The following is a 20,085-nucleotide window of genomic DNA, read 5'->3' as shown; positions in this document are numbered from 1 at the left end:
TCCCTGCCAAGCAGAGAGCCTGGTGCAGGGCTTGATCCCAGGACTCTAAGATCATGACCCAAGCTGAAGGCAGAGGCTTAACCCACTGAGCCACCTGGTTGCCCTCATAAAGACGTTTTAAATATGAGAATCTGCCTATATTTAACACAGCATTGTTTATAATAGCCACGATATGGAAGCAACCCAAGTATCCAGTGATAGATGAATGGATGTGTGCATACCCACACCCACCCACACATACACACAGTGGAATATTATTCAGCCATAAAAAATGAGATCTTGGCATTTGAAACAACAACATGGATGGACCTAGAGAGCACTGTGCTAAGTGAAATAAGTCAGAGAAATACCGTTACCATATGATTTCACTTATATGTGGAATCTAAAAAAACAAAGCAGGGGGTGCCTAGGTTGCTTTGTTGGTTAAGTGTCTGACTCTTGATCTCAGGGTCATGGATTTAAGCCCTGTGTTGAGGTCCATGGTGGGTGTGGAACCTACTTAAAATACATACATATATACATACATACATAAATACTGCTGGGGGGGAGATGGGGTAACTGGGTGATGGGCATCAAGGAGGGCACATGATGTTATGAGCACTGCATGTTCTATGCAACTCATGAATCACTAAATTCTGCCCCTGAAACTAATAATACACTATATGTTAGCTAAATTGAATTTAAATACAAAATTTTAAAAAAAGAAATAACATGTTACAACTCTTAAAACTTAATAAAATAAAATAATAAAATAGCAAAAAAAAAAAAAATGAGACTGTGCATACTTGGTTGCTGCTGGGAATAATCCTGTGGATAGAGAGGTTGGTGATGTAAGAAAGAGGATAATTGAATGAGCAGTGTCTTTGAGTGGCCAAGTACAAATGGGTTATGGTTCACAAGGGGAGAATTTGACTTCAGGTAAGAAGAAAGGAAGTCCATCCATTGTTAATAGGTGATAGAGAATGTAGGTACAGATACAGGAAGTTGGTTACCTGGGTAGTGGGAAATAAAGGTGATTCTCATTTAATTGCTTCTTTTCTCAGTGAAATAAGAAATGAGGTTTTCAGATGAAAGTGAGAAGCGGGAAGGAAATTTGGAGGTTAAGGACAGGGGAAGATGTGAAATAGTCCTTTCAGAAGGAATATGTCAAATGAATGAATGGAAGAGCCATATCTAGCCCTTTAACCTTTATTTAAAATGCTTCTGTGAGAAAATGCATTCTTAGCTGCAATGAGGGAGTCCAGAATGCATTCTTACTCCTCACCAGTGTGTGTGTATTTGTGTGTGTGTGTGTGTGTGTGTGTGTGTGTAAGTCTCAGTGTAAGTAAAGAGAGAGAATGGCAGGAGTTAGTATTTTCCAGCTACAAGAAGCCGTGGTAAGTCTCTATATCTGTGTAAGACAACCGCTTTAGTACTGAGCAGTTGCTTCCCCCAAACACAGTGGAGGTGACCTCACAGTCAGAATCCCTTGCTCCTTTCTTGCATATGGGTTTATTCGCTTTTAAGCTCAAAGTTCCTAAATCCAGAGCAATCTGTATTTCCACACAATTTCTTTAAGTAATAAAACTTAAAGAAATCAAATTATGTCAAGCCAAGTGAAAAGAACACTTTGGAAGAGGAAGTTCATCGTTGCTTTGCATTTTTTTCTTTATAAATCTTCAGCAGATTTTATTATCTAGTTCTTAGGGAAATGTAAAAGTGGAGAAGAAAAATCTGCACAGGTGAGAAAAAGAATTAGGCAACCACTTTAGATTTTATGACTACCTTCAGCAGACGTTTCTGTTTTCTTTGGTTAGCCAAGTACTGATCATAAAATTGTGAGTTCATTAATATTTGCCCTATCCTGACTGGGAACGGTCACCCACATGGAAACATAACATGAAGACAAATTATATTCACTGTATATTATTAATAATATTATGATACACAATTTAACTACTGTGTACATGTTAGCTTATTATGGAAACCAGCCCATTTGCTGATAGGCTTTTTGAGAACTGTGAGTTCTGTCATTTCTGAGACCTACTTGTGCCATTCTAAACTATCTGAAGCATCAAAACGCTTTGAAAGCAGGCCATTGGTAATATAAGTACTAAGTTACTACCTCTTACTGACAAAGATAAAAGCAAAAAAGAATCCATTAGTAGAGAGTTGTAGAAGGTTTAATTCTTTTAGAACTTTAAAAGGCAAAGTTGATGCCCTGTTTTGAAAACAGGTGGTAAAAAGTTGGTCTCAGGTAGCTAACATATTAGGATTACTGTGTGTATGTTAGGCACTGTGCTAAGCACTTTGTGCCCGTTACCATTTATTCCTCCCAAGAACCTTGTGAAATAGGTCACTATTCTTTTTTTTTTTTAATTTTATTTATTTATTTGACAGAATGAGAGAGACAAAGAGCAGGGGGATTGAGAGAGGGAGAGGGAGAAGCAAGCTCTTCCCAGGACCCTGGGATCACAACCTGAGTTGAAAGCAGGTGCTTAACCAACTGAGCCACTCAGGTACCCCAATAGGTCACTATTATTTTATAGCTGAGAACACTAAAGTTTAGAGAGAAAAGGTACACAGATGGAACTGGTTTGAAATCCCAAGTTTGAACCCAAAGCCTTGGTCTTTCTACCACACCAGCTTGCTGTCCCTAAAAAGTCTGTTAGTGACCTCTACAATATTATAGAACACATTTTTGCATGTGGTTGGGAGTTGGGAAAAGGTGCTCCCGAGTCACCAGCAACGGTTCACTAAAACCAAGTCATGCATTATCTTTCTGATTCTGGTGGATTGGTGAACTGGCTTATAGTAACAGACCAACCCTCCTGCCAGGACAGCTAGGAAAGAAGGATGAATAGGAAAAAACATCTGTTTGATGGTGTTGGAAAGTATCAAGATAGCCAGGATTGAGGGTTTGAGGTCCCAGAGAGGAAGGTACAATGTGAGGCTGACCATCTAAGCTGATTTCTCCTTAATGCATGTATCAATTTTATCAATGTATTAATTTCTCTGCTGAGAGCAGAGAAAGAGAGTAGAAGTGGGCTGTTAAGAGGCCAAGGGGCTAAGCAGAGCTATTGGCAGTCTCATAGTGCTAGAGAAATACAGATTTAAGTGCATGGCCAACCAAGGTGGCAGGGCCCTGGTAAAGGTTTTGGCTTCTGGTTGGGTCCTCTGAAGGACTACACTGAAGAAAGGGTAGACCACATATAGACCAGTCTTACAAAAAACTAAATTCAGCTTAATTAGCTAAACTCTAATTAGATTAAGGTGATATAATTCTGTTCTAATTGCTTGCCAGAAGTTTAAAGAAATTCTTTCTGAAAGAAAAAGAAAAAAACAATCCTTTCAGAGGAAAATACCTCATGCAGAACCTCTACAAATTTCCCTTACAATGTCCACCATTCATTCAAAAGTTACCAAGCATAATAAAAGACAGGAAAAAATAGATACTAAAGATTCACAGGTGATTCAGATATTGGAGTTATCAGACTTGGACTCTAAGATAACAGTGGTCAGTGATTAATATGCATAAAAAAATAAGTGACAAGGTCAAGAATTTCTCCACAGAGGGTGCTTGGGTGGCTTAGTGGGTTGAGCCTCTCTGCCTACAGCTTGGGTCATGATCTCAGGGTTGTGGGATCGAGGCCTGCATTGGGCTCTCTGCTTAGTGGTGGGCCTGCTTCCCCCTCTCTCTCTGCCTGCCTCTGCCTACTTTTGATCTCTCTTTGTCAAATAAATAAAAATAAAAATCTTAAAAAAAAAAAAAAGAAGTTCTCCAAGGAACTGGAATATATAATAATGAATCAAATGGAAATTCTAGAACTGGGGAAAACATAACAGCAAATTAAAAATGCAATAGGCAAATATAACAGCAGATTACACAAAGCTGAAGAGAGGATTTATGATCTAGAAGATAGATCTGTAGAGAATTCCTAGACTAAAGTTCGGAGACAAGAGGATAGAAAACAGAAAAAAAAAAGAAGAGGTCTATGAGATATAGTAAAAAGATTTAACATACAATATAAATGAAGTTCCAGGGCACCTGGGTGGCTCAGTTGATTGAGCGACTGCCTTCGGCTCTGGTCATGATCCTGGAGTCCCAAGACCCAGTCATGCATCAGGCTGCCTGCTCAGCAGGGAGTCTGCTTCTCCCTCCTATCCTCCCCCCTCTCCTGCTCTCCCTCTCATTCTCTCTCTCAAATAAATAAGTAAAATCTTTAAAATGAAGTGAAATAAAATAAAATAAAAGGAGTTCCAGAATGGGAGAAGAGACAGAATGAGGCAGAAACAATATTTGAAGAGATTGTTACTGAAATTTTTTTTTCAAAATTTATGAAATATATCAAATCAAGAAGCTATATAAACCCAAGCAGGATAAATTCAAAGAAAAACATACATTTTAATAAAACTTCCCAATATCAAAGACAGATTACAGATTACAAACAGCCAAAGGGGATATTGTCTCTCAGAGATGAAGGTAAAGACATTTTCAAGCAAATTAAAATTGATAGAATTTGTTGCCAGCATTTAAAAAATTATAAAAAGGCAGGATTATGGTTCTCAACAGCATCATGGAATATAGGAAGGAATAAGTAATAGTGAAAAAGGTAGATATGTAAGTAAAGTAAATAAATATTAACTATGTAAAATAATAATGCCTTATGGGTTTAAAATGCATGTGGAATTAAAGCTGTAGCATGAATAACAGAAAAGGCTGGGAGTAGCTATATGGAATTAAAGTATTCAGAGGTCCTTATTAATCTAAAAAGTGGTAAAAGATGTAATTTATATTATATGCTAATTGAAGTCAAAGACCTATTCCATAATTTCTATAATCACTGAAAGAATAGTAGCTAAGTGTATAACCAACAAACTAGTAGAGGAGAAAATAGAATAATAAAAAATAATGAGGAAGCAAGCAAGAAAGAGAAAAATGGGACAAATGGAAAATAGAAGAGTAAGATGGTAAACTTAAACACAAAAACATCATTAATTACACTAAATGTAAATAGACTATAAAGTCAACTAAAAGATAACAGTTGTCAGATTAGGTTGCCTGGGTGGGTCAGTTGGTTAAGCATCTGCCTTTGGCTCAGGTCCTCATCCCAGGGCCCTGGGATTGAGCCCCACATTGGGCTCTCTGCTGAGCAGGGATCCTGCTTCTCCCTTCCCTGCTCCCTCTGCTTGTCCCCTCTCTTTCTCTGTCAAATAAAGACTTAAAATAATTTTCTTTTTAAAAAGTGGAGCATCTGGGTGGCTCAGTTGGTTAAGCAGCCAACTCTGGATTGCTGCTCAGGTCTGATCTTAGGGTGGTGGGATGGAGCCCCATATCGGGCTCTGTGCTCAGCAGGGAGTAGGAGCCTGCTTGAAATTCCCTTCCTTTCTTTCTGCCCCTCCCCCTGCTTGTGTGTACACTCTGTCTCTAGAATGAATAAATACATTAAAAAAAAAGAAAAGTAATTATATGCTGCTTTTAAGAAACACATCTTACATATGAAGATGCAGAAAAAAGTAAAACCTAAAAATATGGGACAAGTTTTATTGAGCAAACATGAACACAAAGAAGCTGATGTAGCTCTACTGACATCAGAAAAAGAACACTTTAAGGCAAGAAACTGTGAAAGAAATTTAATCTATAGGGGCACCTGGATGGCTCAGTTGGTTGAGCAACTGCCTTTGACTCAGGTCATGATCCTGGGGTCCTGGGTTTGAGTCCCACATCAGGCTCCCCCTGCTCTGTGGGGAGTCTGCTTCTCCTTCTCCCTCTGCCTGCCACTCCCCCCTGCTTGTGCTTTCTCTCTCTCTGTCAAATAAATAAATAAAAATCTTAAAAAAAAAAAAGAAAGAAATTTAATCTGTAATTAAAGTCGTCTCTTAAAGAAAACCCATGCCACGATGACTTCACAGTGAGCACATTTTCCCAAATATTTGAGGAGGCAATAACACTAATGATATAAAACATCTCAGGGGACAAAAGGCGGAAAAACATTTCCCTATTTATTTTATGATTTCAGCAATCTTAGTCCTCTGTGGCGTTCCCCTTAGCTATTCTGTATGGCTTAGAACTAAAGTTTACTCATACCTTTAATGTGTTCCTCAACAGATATTTAGCCAATGTCATATTTTGTTCTCTTTACTCAGCTCAGATAGGCCCCATGGCAAAAAATGATCCAGTGACACTAAATTATTCTCCCCCAAATATACTGGCCAACTAGCATAGAACAGTATTCCAGAAAAGAAAGAGATTTTTGCTGAGAGATTAGCTTCTTCCCCATTCCCTACATTGGAAACTGATAACGGTAAGATTTAAGTTAATTTGTCTGCTTGTTTTTCTCCTACAGACTCCATTAATAATATACCTCTTTCATTTCCTGATTGACTATGCTGAATTGGTATTTATGGTAAGTAACCTTCCACATAAAGTCAATACATATATACCTTTTAGGGTCTTTTATCTTGTTTTTAAGAAAAATTATCTTATAAGAGCTTAGGAGTTTCTGAGAGTATAAAAGCAAAGCCCTATCCTTAATTTGAATTCCATACTGTGGATAATACCGTATAATCCATAATACTGTGATAGTATTATGGAAATATAGGGAGTAAGTAGTCTCTGACATTTGACCAATTCCAATTCCTTATACTTGGTTTCTGGACTGTGTAGTCTCAAACTGTGTAGTGCCAAGATTCTGTGATTGGTTTTAATTGTGGTGCCAGTGTAGAGGGCATCCTGAATTTCCCAAGCATTCTACCAAGAGATTCCATGCAGTGGACATAGGTCTGATGCGACTCTTAGGGGCAGTAACCTTCAAACTTGAGATGACAGGGCTGTTTTGAGAGAAAGTAATTTGAAACACTTGCCTATGTCGGGATGAAAATCTGGGTCAAATAGGAGGCCCACTGAAATCTTTCTTAATCATTATAATGGCTCCTGTTTCCTGGGGATTTACTTCATGTTAGGCACTTGACAGACATCAGGCCTGCAAAGCATTGGGTGTTATTCCTGTTTTACAGAAAACTTAAGTAACTTATAATTAAAGAGCAGATGTGGTCCACCAGGCTAACATAAATCTTGGTGGGTGCCAGTCCTCAGGGATTTCCAGTCTAATCTCCCTGTAGGGCTTTACCTTTGGGTAGTCAAAGCGAGAGTTGAGGTTCTGCCTGACTGTAAGAGTTCATTACCGAACAGTCCACCACTATCCCAAAACTCTAGGCTCTGGCAGCATTCCATCCCTCCTACACTATTATTTCTCTTTCTCTTGACAGATCACTGATGCACTCACCGCCATTGCTCTGTATTTTGCAATCCAGGACTTCAATAAAGTTGTGGTAAGTAGTCAGCGGGGGAGACAGCGGGGGAGACAGAACTGGTGTTTTTGGTAGTCTTCTGGTCTGTGTTGCTACAAAGAATCAAAGGTCATGTACTTAAGGATTCAACTGTTTAAAAATACTAAGGAGTGGGAGAGAAGCTTCTGGCCTGTGAAGCCAGCCCTGCAATGGTCAAACCCGAACCAACAAGACAGCTTTATTAATAGATACAAAGGGATCAATTTAATCTGTGTAGCTTAATATCCACCTGTGCAAGTTCAGACTTTTTTTTTTTTTAAGATTTTATTTGACAGAGATCACAAGTAGGCAGAGAGGCAGGCAGAGAGAGAGAGAGGGAAGCAGTCTTCCCGCCAAGCAGAGAACCCGATGCGAGCCTTGATCCCAGGACCCCGGGATCATGACCTGAGCCAAAAGCAGAGGCTTTAACCCACTGAGCCAAAATTCAGACTTTCTGGACCAGAGCTAAACTACAATTATTAATGAGGACCCTTAAAAATCTTCCTTTCATGAATACAGATTTTAACTGTTATGCCTATTGGAGGTAAAATTGGATTCCCAACGTAGATTCTGTTTCCCTGCAGAGAGCAATCTTATTTGGAAAACTTATTTTTTATTTTTTTATTTTTTTAAAGATTTTATTTATTTACTTGACAGACAGAGGTCACAAGTAGGCAGAGAGGCAGGCAGAGAGGGAGGGAGAAATAGGCTCTCTGCTGAGCAGAGAGCCCGATTCGGGGCTCGATCCCAGGATCCTGAGATCATGACCTGAGCCGAAGGCAGAAGCTTTAACGCACTGAGCCACCCAAGCACCCTGTTATTTGGAAAATTTAGCATGTAGTAAATGTCTGTAGAAAGTATTGATGTAAACTTAGTCTTAATCCCTATGCAGTAGCCAAGGGGAAAGGTATATTGTGACCATTTCCATTTTCCTGGGTTCTAAAAGAGTTAACAGATTAACCATATGCACTATCCATGTAGTTATTTTAAAAATTGGCTGCAGTCCTCCGTGACTGGCTGGGAGCCACTGAGAGGATTTAGACTCAAGGGAGAGGAGGACACATCCTTTTTGTGTTGTCTGTTTATCCTTCATTTTCACTTCTGTTACTCGGTAATAGAACCAGAAGGAGCAGTTTGCCTTTCTATGGCACTGGTCATGAGTAATAAAGCTGTTGAATTCTAGAATTACGGACCTCAAAGAGATTTATAAGATATCTAGGTTGGGAATTTTTAACTTGGGGTCCATTTATAGGCTTAATAGGCCTATAAAACCCTTGAATTGGGGCACTTGGCTGGCTTAGTTGGCAGAGCTTGTGACTGTTCATCTGAGGGTTGTGAGTTCAAGCCCCACATTGGGTGTTGAAATTAGTTTAAAAAAAAAAACAAAAACCCTGCATTTTAGAGATTTATCATTGAGACCCAGGGAGTGTACATCTTAAATCAGCAGAGCATTTGGGATTACATTTATAAACCTGAGAGCATTATGCTAACTGAAGTCAGACCAAGACAAATACTGTGTGATCTTATTTACATGTGGAATCTTAAAAAGTCAGCTTGTTAGGGGGTGCCTGGGTGGCACAGTTGGTTAAGTGTCTGGCTCCTAGTTTCTGCTTAGGTCCTAATCTCAGGCTCATGAGATTGAGTTTTGTGTCAGCACATGCTCAGTCCGGAGTCTGCTGAAGACTCTCTCTTCCTATGCCCTCCCTTGCCACACTCACATGCATGTGTGCTCTCTCTCTCTCTCTCTCAAATAAATAAATAAATCTTTAAAAAAAAAGTCACACCAGGGAACCCGATTGGTTTGGTTGGTAGAGCATGCAACTCTTGATCTTGGGGAAGTGAGTTCAAGTCCCACATTGGGCAGGAAGCTTACTTTAAAATAAATAAATCAATCAACCTCACAGAAACAGACACTGTACATTGGTGGTACATTGGCTGTTGCCAGGCCGGCGGGGGGACGGTGTGCATTAGGGAGTAGGGGAAATGGGAAGATGTTGGTCAAAGGGTACAAACTTCCAGTTGTAAGATGAGTAAGTTCTAGATATCTAATGTACAGCATGGTGAATATAGTTACTATTGTATACTTGAAAGTTGCTAAAAGAGTATGTCTTGGGGTGCCTGGGTGGCTCAAGTCAGTTAAGTGTCTGCCTTCACTTGGGTCATGGTCTCCTCACAAGCTGAGGCATGCAGAGATAAATTAGCTCCACCCTGAATTTTTTTTTTTTTTTAGGATTTTATTTATTTGACAGAGAGAGAGACAGCAAGAGAGGGAACACACGTGGGGGTTGGGGGGTGGGAGAGGGAGAAGCAGGCTTCCCACTGAGCAGGGAGCCGGATTCAGGGCTCGATCCCAGGACCCTGGGATCATGACCTGAGCCCAAGGCAGACACTTAACGACTGAGCCACCCAGGTGCCCCAAGATTTTTTTTTTTTTTAAAGATTTTATTTATTTATTTGACAGAGAGAGAGATAAGTAGGCAGAGAGGCAGGCAGTGGTGGGGGTGGGAAGCAAGCTCCCTGCTGAGCAGAGAGCCTGATGTGGGGCTCCATCCTGGGACCCTGAGATCATGACCTGAGCCAAAGGCAGAGGCCTAACCCACTGAGCCACCCAGGCACCCCAATTTTTTTTAATTCAAAAATTTCTATTGAAATATAACATGTATGCATATTGAAATATAACAAGCATCTGTGTATAAGGTGATTAATGATCATGGAGACAGTGCAGCCAGGTAATTACCTTTTTTTTAAGATTTTATTTATTTATTTGACAGAGATCACAAGTAGGCAGAGAGAGAGAGGAAGGGAAGCAGGCTCCCCGCTGAGCAGGGAGCCTGATCTGGGGCTCGATACCAGCACCCTGAGATCATGACCTGAGCTGAAGGCAGAGGCTTAACCCACTGAGCCACCCAGGCGCCCCCAGGTCATTACCTTTAATTTTAGGCCACTTTTAACCTCTCCTGTGGTAGCTTTAAATCTCATCATTGTCAAGGCTGCTGAATATACCTAGAAATATTTATCTTTGGATTTTAAATTATACTCCTTAACCTCATTTATTGTTATACTTTTAATATTTTCTTGGTGTGTGTGTGTGTGTGTGTGTGTGTGTTCACTTTTCCTTAGACTTTTAGCCATTTGCTTGTCTCTGACTGGATCCAGTGGGGGCTTTTTAAAGGAATTTTTGTTATTCTTCAAGGAGCTGAGTCAATATTGGGCCTGTGAGGCCAGGCATAATGGGGGCTTTGCTGGAGAGACTGGGGGGAGACAAAAAGAGATGTAGCAGAGAATCTGGGGAATGCTGACCTGACTGCCCTCACCTGCAGACTCTCCTTTTATAAAATCTCCCTGTTTCAAATTATTTTGGAAGAGTGGGGTGACAAGGAAGTACTTTTCTTTGGTCGTTGGCACAGTGTCACCTCTGCGTAGGTGTCCGTTGAGCTGCCCCCCTCTCCTTCTGTAGTCCTGCTGACCAGCTTGCGGAATAGGTCCGTCTTTCCACCTGTCCTCTGGCTCCTCCTGGGTCAACCCCTGTTTCCTCTCAGTAGCCTTCTTTGTGGGTCTCAGCCCATACAGGTGGCCGCCTTTTTGCAGGAACTCCAGGACCCTTAGGTAGCGGGGCCTGGACTCCTTTTTCAACCACTGCTGCAGCTGACCTCAGTAAGTGCTTTATCTGCCCAGCCAGCCCTTCTGATAAAAGCACCTACTTTATATATTGTCTTTTTAATTACACAACCCCACCTGTGAATGGTAGCCTAACTCTTACAGATGATAATTCCCTGCTGTCTAACCTGAACTCTCAGAGATGATCAAAGGAGGTTTTTGAAGTTGGTTCATGTTTTCTGATTAAGCTTCTAAATCTGTGCAAGAAATCTGGACTTACCTGTATTCCTGTGATAACTCCTCAATTTTCTTTTGAACTGAAAGATCTATCTTTAACATTTCTAAAAAACTTTTCCATTAAAAAAAATTCTGAAATACCTAAGACATGCAGAAATATGTAAAGAATAATACCTACTGTGAACTTATTTCAGGTTCAAAAATAAAACATTACATGGAACACGTGGGTGGCTCATATGGTTGAGTGTCCAACTCTTGGTTTCAGCTCAGGTCATGATCTTGGGGTTGTGGGATGGGGCCCTGTGTAGGGCTCTGCGCTCAGTGGGGAATCTGCTTGAGATTCTCTCCCTCTCCCTCTGCCCTTCCCCGACTCATGCTTGCACGCTGTCGCGAATAAATAAATAAATAAATAAATAAATTAAATATTACACTTGTACTCACTTCTGCAATTTTCATCTCTTTATTCTTCCTCTCACCAGTTACCACTGTTGTGGATTTAGTGTTTATTGTTACCTCACGTGGCCTTAACTTTTGCTGTTTGTATGGATCCTAAATAACATGTAGTATTATTTTGTATGCTTTGAACTTTGTATGAATGGCACAATACCATATGTATTCTGTATGTGCTTTTTCATTATTAAATCTTCTGTCTTGCACAGAGAGTGAAGCCCTTGCTCATTTAGCTCCTCAGCAATACACTGTTTTATAATTGGTTGCAGCATTGGTTTTATACTCTTGAAATAAGATTCTCTGACCATTAAATTAAATCTACCATAAAAGCTACCCATTTTGGGTTCAGAGGCTTTTTCCGCCTATAGGCTGACTCGTGTTTGCTTATAGGGTTACCTAACTTTTTTTCATTCTGGAGCACACCCATGAATTTGTTGGGACACAACAGGAGAAGACAAGAGCTTTCCACCCCCATCTCACTCCCTCTAGACTCTATAGCTGCCCAGCCATACCCAGCCCTCCTACTTCTCTTCATCCTGGCCATTCCCCACTTCCTCTGTGGAAGGCAAAAACTTGAAACAGGAGAGCTTGGAAGAAAACCCGGGATACGGTGACATTCAGGGGATCATTTCATTTTGTATGAAAGTATTTCACTTTGCTGATAGAATTTTGGAGTCCTTTGGCCACTCATGATAACTCTTTTTTTTTTTTTTTTAAAAGATTTTATTAGAGAGAGAGAGGCAGAGAGAACACAAGCAGGGGGAGGGGCAGAAGGAGAGGGAAAAGAGACTCCCTGCTGAGCAGGAGGCCTTGATCCCAGTGACTTGAGCCCAAGGCAGATGCTTCACACACCCAGGCTCCCCAGTGATAACCATTCAGAATGGCCAAGAACATTGATTTGCCACTATTCATTCAGCCATTCAATAGATGTTTACTGTTTGCTCACTGTACCAGGTCCTGGCAAATAAACATTGTCCCTGTCCTCATGGAACTCATAGTCTAGTGAGGGAGACAGATATTAGTCACATAGATAAGAAAGTTGTAACCATGAACAGTGCTGTGAAAGAAGGTGTTACAGGGAGATTTCACTGGAAGGGGTGGTGAGTGTGCCTTCCTGAGGAAGAAATGATTTAACAGAGATTTAAAGGCGATGTGGAGCTAAGTAGGGAAAGAGAAGAGGTTGTTCACAGCAGTTACGGCATGTTCATGGTGCTGGAACCCAGGGAGTGAGGTGGGTGTGAGGTAAGCCTGGACAGGTAGGGCCATGTGGGCCACAGAAGGACTGCTGTCTTCATTCTAAAAGCAAGGGGAAGTAATACGTTTTGTCATTTCTTTTTGCCAGTTTAAAAAGCAGAAACTCCTCCTTGAACTAGACCAGTATGCCCCAGATGTGGCCGAGCTCATCCGAACCCCGATGGAAATGCGTTACATCCCTCTGAAAGTGGCCCTGTTGTAAGTATTCTTTGACAAAACAGGGCTCAGTGCCAATGAACGCAAGGAAAATCTGATGAGACTTTCTCATGTTGTTTGTTGTATTTTTGGAGATTTGCAGTCTTAGTCATCAAGTACTTGCTGTGGTTCTGTTGCACAACTGGGGTCCTGGCCAGCAAAGGAGACAGAGGCATTCTGTTTCTGTTGGGACAAAGCCTCACACAGGGACATGCACAATCAACCCTTCACAAACGCTTTTTCACTCTATGCTGATCTGGGCTCCAGCCTACTTGTAACCAGTGTTTCAAAAAAAAAAAAAAGTTCTTTAATTGTGTATTTGGATTCAATAAAATTCTGAGCTTTACGTGGCCATTATTTTGAGCAGCTCGAGGAGTTCATGTACCCCATAAGTCCTGCATTTGTAGTTTAGAAAACTAGAGCCAAATAGACCCATCCCAGCTGGGAGACCAGTGTGGGAGAGTGGAACTTACCAAAGCTCTGTAAGAGATTTCTCTGAACTTGCTCTGGGCTGACAGTAAATTTAATTCTGTCAGGTTATTCCCGTTTATATTCTGGAGATAGGCAAATCTGAATAATTATTCAGTCAAACTAATAGTCACTGAATATTAATAATATACTAGCTTTGAGGGATACACCATAAACAAGACGGACAGGTTTCTGCATGGGAAAACCTGACCTTGGCACTTCAGAATTAGAAGGGGCCTTGTGAGGACATTTTATTCAACCCTCTGCTTTGTGTTGAATCTCCTGTTCAGTATTCCGTATAGGTGGCCAAGCAGCTGCTTCTCGAACATCCACCTGCTATTTGGAAATGGCTTTTTCCCCCTCTCCCACCAACTTTCGAAGCTATGTATTTCAGAAATATTAGCAGGAACTGCCTAATAGAACCAGAGGTGTAGCAACATTATGAATCCCTTATGGACTCATATATCTCCTGGGGATTCTTTTTTAATAGCAGCAGCCATTTCTTTAAAGGTTGTGTAACAGGCCTATCTGTGGTTGTTGGAAAAAAAATACCAACAATTTTGGGCCTTTGGCTTTAGAGCTGCTAATCTTACAGCCCTGGGAGGTATTGAATTTAAGGTCTTTATTGGTGAATAATAATTATAATCTGTCCCTGAGACGCTGGTATGTTTCTTACTATCTAACAATCAGAATTATGTAACTGGTCTCCCTTTTCACTCTGTCTGCCAGGAAACTCAGAGCCAGATTTGAAGCTGATTATCACAGTGCTGTAGAAGACCCATTTAGTCTTTTTTCCCCTTGGCCCTTATTTTTTTTCTGTCTACATTTTTCCTGGTCTTGCTTTTTTATTTCTATTTTTATTTTGCTATTAGTTTTTATTATCTGTTCTCATTTGAGCTTCCTCAAATCTTTTGTGGAAGCAGGATGGAAATAAATAAAATAATCATCCATTATGATGATATAAAATTTCCCTAATCAGCATTTTAAATTCATTTCTCAGTCCATTCCTTTCCATCTCAAGCAGAGACTAGGTTTTTCCTAGCTTAATTCCTTCCCAGGGAAAGTTCAAGGTGTCCTGTCTTGAAGTTTTGTGGCAACCAGCTTATTGAATTCAGCAGATACATATCCCGTCCTTAGAGTCTGACTGGTGGATACAGCTTGACCATCAAGAGGGATAACCCCAAGCTGCTTTGACCTCTTGGAGGAAAGAGGGAGGGGTAGCCTGCATCAGAGCTTAGGAGCCTGGTTGAAGAAAAGTTACTTTCCTGGTTTTCAAAGACAACTGTAGCCATTCCTAAAAATATATGACTCTGTGGGAATTGCTAAAATTTTATCATTTATGAGATCTGAAGTAATAAAAAGAACATAAGTTTTCGAGCCAGAAAGTCCTAATTTTGAATGTATTGATTAACTTATAAAACCTTGAGCAAGTTTCTTAACCACTGAGTCCCAGTTTTTCCATTGGAGGAATAATGGTGTTGCTAGCTTACTGGATCTCTATGATGATCTTCCGTGTAGCACAGGATAGGCAGTGGATGTTCAACATCTTATACTCATTGGTCCCAAGCCCATTTTGTTCTCTTTTACTTAACTCATTTCTAAGAAGTTGCCTTCCCTTGAGTTCAATTTTAGTAAATCTCTTGAATCGTGGCCTGTGGTGGCCAGGACTCCCTGGTGCTCTGACTGAGATTACTAATGCCAACATTGCATGTTTTTCCACAGCTACCTCTTAAATCCCTACACGGTCTTGTCTTGTGTTGCCAAGTCTACCTGTGCCATCAACAACACCCTCATTGCTTTCTTCATTTTGACCACGATAAAAGGTAAGGCTTCAAAGGAAAACACAAATCTCAGTCCCTGGTGTGTGTAGGGTTTTGTAATACTACTGCTGTGGATTTTTTTTTAAACCATCCAAATGTTTAAGAATATATTTTTTTAATTATACAAGTAATACGAGATTGTTACAGGAAATTTAGATAAGCTCAGAGAAAAAACTTAATTAAAAGATGCTGAAATTCTACTACTCAGAGAGTTATTGTTAATAGAGATGGAAAAAATAAACAATGGGATGCCTGCTGGGCAGTCAGAAGAGCATGAGACACTTGATCTTGGGATTGGGAGTTCAAGCCCTGAGTTGGTATAGAGATTATTTTTTAAAAAATAAATAAATAAATAAAAGTTAAAAAAACAAACAGAAAATCTGGGAAAAGGGTTATGAAAATAGTAGCCCTCTGACTCTCTTCCCATGCCTAGTTCAACTTCGAAAGAACTACTTTCTGGTGTTTGCTGGTATTTACTTCTATATATATGTATATATATATATATATGCACACATGTATATGTATATATGTATGTGCATATATTCTTTTAATTATACAAGTAATACGAGATTGTTATAGGAAATTTAGATAAGCTCAGATAAGCTCATATACATATGTATATATGTACATATATACATGTGTATATATACATATATATATACACATTTTTTAAAAAGATTTTATTTATTTATTTGACAGACAGAGATCACAAGTAGGCAGAGAGGCAGGCAGAGAGAGAAGAGGAAGCAGGCTCCCTGCTGAGCAGAGAGCCCAATGCAGGTTTCAATCCCAGGACTGTGGGATCATGACCTGAGCTGAAGGCAGAGGCTTTAACCCACTGAGCCTCCCAAGCGCCCTACTTCTGTATATATTTTTTTAGGATTTTATTTATTTATTTGAGAGAGGGAGATAGTGAGAGAAAGCACAAGCAGAGGGGAGGGGGAAAGAGAGGGAGGAGCAGGCTTCCCACTGAGCAGGGAGTCTGATGTGGGGCTTGATCCCAGGACCCTGGGATCATGACCTGCGCCAAAGGCAGACACTTAACCAATTGAGCCACCCAGTCTCTCCTACTTTTATTTCTTTTTTTTTTAATAATTTTTGAATTTTTTATTAACATATAATGTATTATTAGCCCCAGGGGTACAGGTACTTTGATATTTCTAAGTAAGAGCTCATATTGCTATTTCCTGAATTATAAATATTAGACATTATTTATTGCACTCCTCTAATGGGAGATAAAGATTCAGCTCTTTTTATTATCACTTCCCCTTTGCCTAATTTTCTTAGAGTAGTTATATCACAGCTTTGATTAATCAGTAGTCAGTACCTATAGTTTATGATACTGTATATATTGTTCATTGTTGGGCAAAGTAATAACTATAGTAATAACTATGATTACTTTCTCTTTCTTGTATAACCTTTTCTTTTTCCTGGGGTTAATAATTAATCTTTTTTTTTTGCTTTTGTTTTGTTTTGTTTTTTCTTAGTCTTTTTTGTAACAATTCCTTCCCCTCCCCCCCAGTTGTTCTGGCAGACTATCAAGTGCTGAACAGGTTTTTTTGTTTTTTTTAAATATATTTTTAAAATTTATTTATTTGGCAGAGAGAGAGAGATCACAAGCAGGCAGAGAGGCAGGCAGAGAGAGAGGGAGAAGCAGGCTCCCTGCTGAGCAGAGAGCCCAACTTGGAGCTCGATCCGAGGACCCTGGGATCATGGCCTGAGGTGAAGGCAGAGGCCCAACCCACTGAGCCACCCGATCGCCCCTAGTGCCGAACAGTTCAAAAAAAAATGTTTAAATACATCAAAGAGTCTTTCAGTTCCATTATTTTTCCAAAGACCTCTCTCACACATCCACCATCATGCCCCAGTCTACCCTGGTGTTTTCTGGGCCTGGTGCAAAGCTGTCATACTGGGACTTCCCTTTATAATTCTTTTATGTCATTTTCTTTCTTTCCTGGATTCCTTCTCTCCTTTGATTTTTGTTTTGCTAAGGTATTTCCTCTAGTAGTTTCCAATAAAACGGTGTATGAGGGGTGCCTGGCTGGCTCCCTCAGCAGATCATGCATCTCTTGATCCTGGGTTGTAGGTTTGACCCCCATGTTGGGTGTAGAGATGACTTAAAAATAAAAATCTTTTTTAAAAAGGGAGGGAGGTGTATGAGACACATATTTTGAGTTACTCTTTTTTTTTTTTTTTTCTTCTGAAAACAGGTTTTATTCACCTCCCTACAGTAATCAAAAACCACACTATGAGTTAGGTTTCTTTACTACAGTTTCCTTACTAGGTTTCTAACTATGTCACCTAAAATAAAAAACCATTAGTAATCCCAGTTATCAGTTGTGGTCTTACTGGAAATTCTTTTTGTTTTTTAAAGATTTTTTTTATTTATTTGACAGACAGAGATCACAAGTAGGCAGAGAGGCAGGCAGAGAGAGAGGAGGAAGCAGGCTCCCTGCCAAGCAGAGAGCCCGATCCGGGGCTCAATCCCAGGATCCTGGGATTATGACCTGAGCTGAAAGCAGAGGCTTTAACCCCCTGAGCCACCCAGGCGCCCTTACTGGAAATTCTTAACCATATATTTGTCTCAACAAGTTTTGTTTCTGTTTTTTAAATGAGGAATTGTCTTAGTCACTGCATTTCTAAAACAAAGTAATGAAAAGCACGGCTAGTGCAAGCAAGTGTAAACCCAGTTGAAAAAAAACTGTTTTTTTTTACTTTGGTTCTTCAGGAAAAAAATTAGCAAAGCCAAAAAAAAAAAAAAGTTTCTTTTAACAGTTCTGTTCACTTTCATAGCTGTAATCTAAAATATTCGTTACATGATAAAAATTACTCCAGAAGAACCAAACCACCTAGTAATAAATGAACATGTATGAAAGAATTTGTGAAATCAACAGGTCTGGAAGAAAAACTAGAGTTAAAATGCTAAGTAGAACAAATTGATCTTTAAAATTATCAGTTCCTTTCCTTTAAAAAAAGTTACTGAGTCTACCAAGAAAATACAAAAACATAAGGCTGTAAGTAAATCATAGTTGTGTTTAGACTATTACAGTGCAGGTTATCCTCAAGGCCACATATATCCTGCTTCACTGCTGCTTGCACTCTGCTGGGTTTTGATCCTTCTTTGAGTCATAGTCTGGATTGTTTTCCTTATCTTCTTCCCCTTCCTCATCTGCTTCTTTACCTTCTTCATCATAATCATCATCTTCAGGAGCTTCTCCAGTAAAGTAAAACACTAACCTTGGGATTATACACTCACGTAAAAAGTGACCAATTTCAAAGTCTGCAGCAAAGATAGCTTCAGCATTATCATCCAGATCTCCACGCTCAGGAACTTCAAGAGGGGCAAGAAAATTAAAGAAAAAGTCATTGGAAACTGTTTTGGATACACTACGAACTGTCCCAAATCCCTCGTGTTTCTGCTTCTTCTTCATGGTTTTCACAGTGACATTCGTTCCTTTTTTCCAATCTTTCTGACACCCTGTACAACCCTTAATTTCTGGTCCACCAAAAGAAAAGGGATCAAAATCATCTGGTTCTGACCCCATCCTATATGTCGTTGTCAGCACTTCATTTGTGAAATATTCACCAGGTTCAAAGTGAAATTCTAAAACAAAACTCATTGGCTGGCCAGCATCTGAGAACTTCACTTTAATATATTTCAACTGCTTCAGTATAGGTCCATCATGTTCCTGAACCATATCACTGAGCAAGTCAATGTTCTTAAACACAGTTAACCAGAATCCAGAAATTCCCTTGGGGTCTTCTTTTTCTTCATCCTTTTTCTCATCTTCAATCTTGGCTTTTTCTTTCAGCTCCTCCGAAATTTCATCCTCCTCATCTGGTTTCCATTTGCGTTCTTCTTCTGTAGGTTCCAAAATTGCATTAATGATCTCAGATCACTTATCAAATAGAGGCTGAGAGAGAACAGCATACTTTCTTTCAAGATCATGAACTTCCTCTTAGAATTTGGCTTCTACCTGTGCACATTTAATTTGAAGATTTTTGAGAGCTTTCACTCGTCTTTTAGATACCCTAGGCAAACTTCCAATGTATCCTGTTGGTGTTTCTACCAGACCATCAAGTCTTTCTTTCTTTCTTTCTTTCTTTCTTTCTTTCTTTCTTTCTTTCTTTCTTTTTTTTAAGATTTTATTTATCTATTTGACAGACAGAGATCACAAGTAGGCAGACAGGCAGGCAGAGAGAGAAGGGAAGCAGGCTCCCTGCTTAGCAGAGAGCCCAATGCAGGGTTTGATCCCAGGACCCTGGGATCATGACCTGAGCCGAAGGCAGGGGCTTTAACCCACTGAGCCACTCAGGCACCCCCCACCCCATCAAGTCTTTCTTGAAGGGCTGCAAGAATCTGAGGATTTTGCATCATCTAAACAGTCAGGTGACACGCTTTGATTTTTGTTTCTTCACCAGTTTCTTCTACTTCTTCAACATCATCCAAATCTTGATCAGGTTCAGACTGTTCTTTGTTGTCAATGTCTGCCACGTTGTTAAGAACTCCAAATATCGGTGGCTAGCACAGGGAGCCAGATGGTCCTATTTTCAGTTATTCTCTGTCTGAAAAATGTCTTTATTCTAGTTTAGCACCAAATTAATAGTTGGGGCAAGGGCTAGAATTCTAGACCGGAAAACTTTTCCTTCAGAATTTTGAAGGCTTCATTTCACTGTCTTCTAGTATCCTGGTTGCTATTTAAGCAGTTTGATGCCATTATGTGTAATCTAATGTTTCCTGAAAGATTTAGAATCT

At 39.9% G+C, this 20,085-nt stretch overlaps 1 protein-coding gene and 1 pseudogene across 2 annotated transcripts in view; one reads left to right on the top strand and one right to left on the bottom strand.

Annotated features, from left to right (window-relative positions):
- The window catches only part of PIGU (phosphatidylinositol glycan anchor biosynthesis class U), a 91,584-nt gene that overhangs the window by 20,181 nt on the left and 51,318 nt on the right, over window positions 1–20,085 (top strand). For both annotated transcript variants that reach the window (XM_013053375.2, XM_004746585.3), the window contains exons 3-6: window positions 6,327–6,386; window positions 7,249–7,311; window positions 12,935–13,044; window positions 15,232–15,332. In XM_013053375.2, the coding sequence (XP_012908829.1) occupies window positions 6,327–6,386; window positions 7,249–7,311; window positions 12,935–13,044; window positions 15,232–15,332 (334 nt within the window). The remainder of the gene's footprint in view (window positions 1–6,326; window positions 6,387–7,248; window positions 7,312–12,934; window positions 13,045–15,231; window positions 15,333–20,085) is intronic.
- Window positions 18,293–19,863, bottom strand: LOC106005284 (annotated as a pseudogene).

Source organism: Mustela putorius, unplaced genomic scaffold (assembly GCF_011764305.1).
Source record: "Mustela putorius furo isolate JIRA1106 unplaced genomic scaffold, ASM1176430v1.1 tig00000743_pilon_pilon_pilon, whole genome shotgun sequence".
In the NCBI taxonomy this organism is placed as follows: Eukaryota; Metazoa; Chordata; class Mammalia; order Carnivora; family Mustelidae; genus Mustela; species Mustela putorius.
This window is presented reverse-complemented; position numbering and strand designations above follow the sequence as displayed.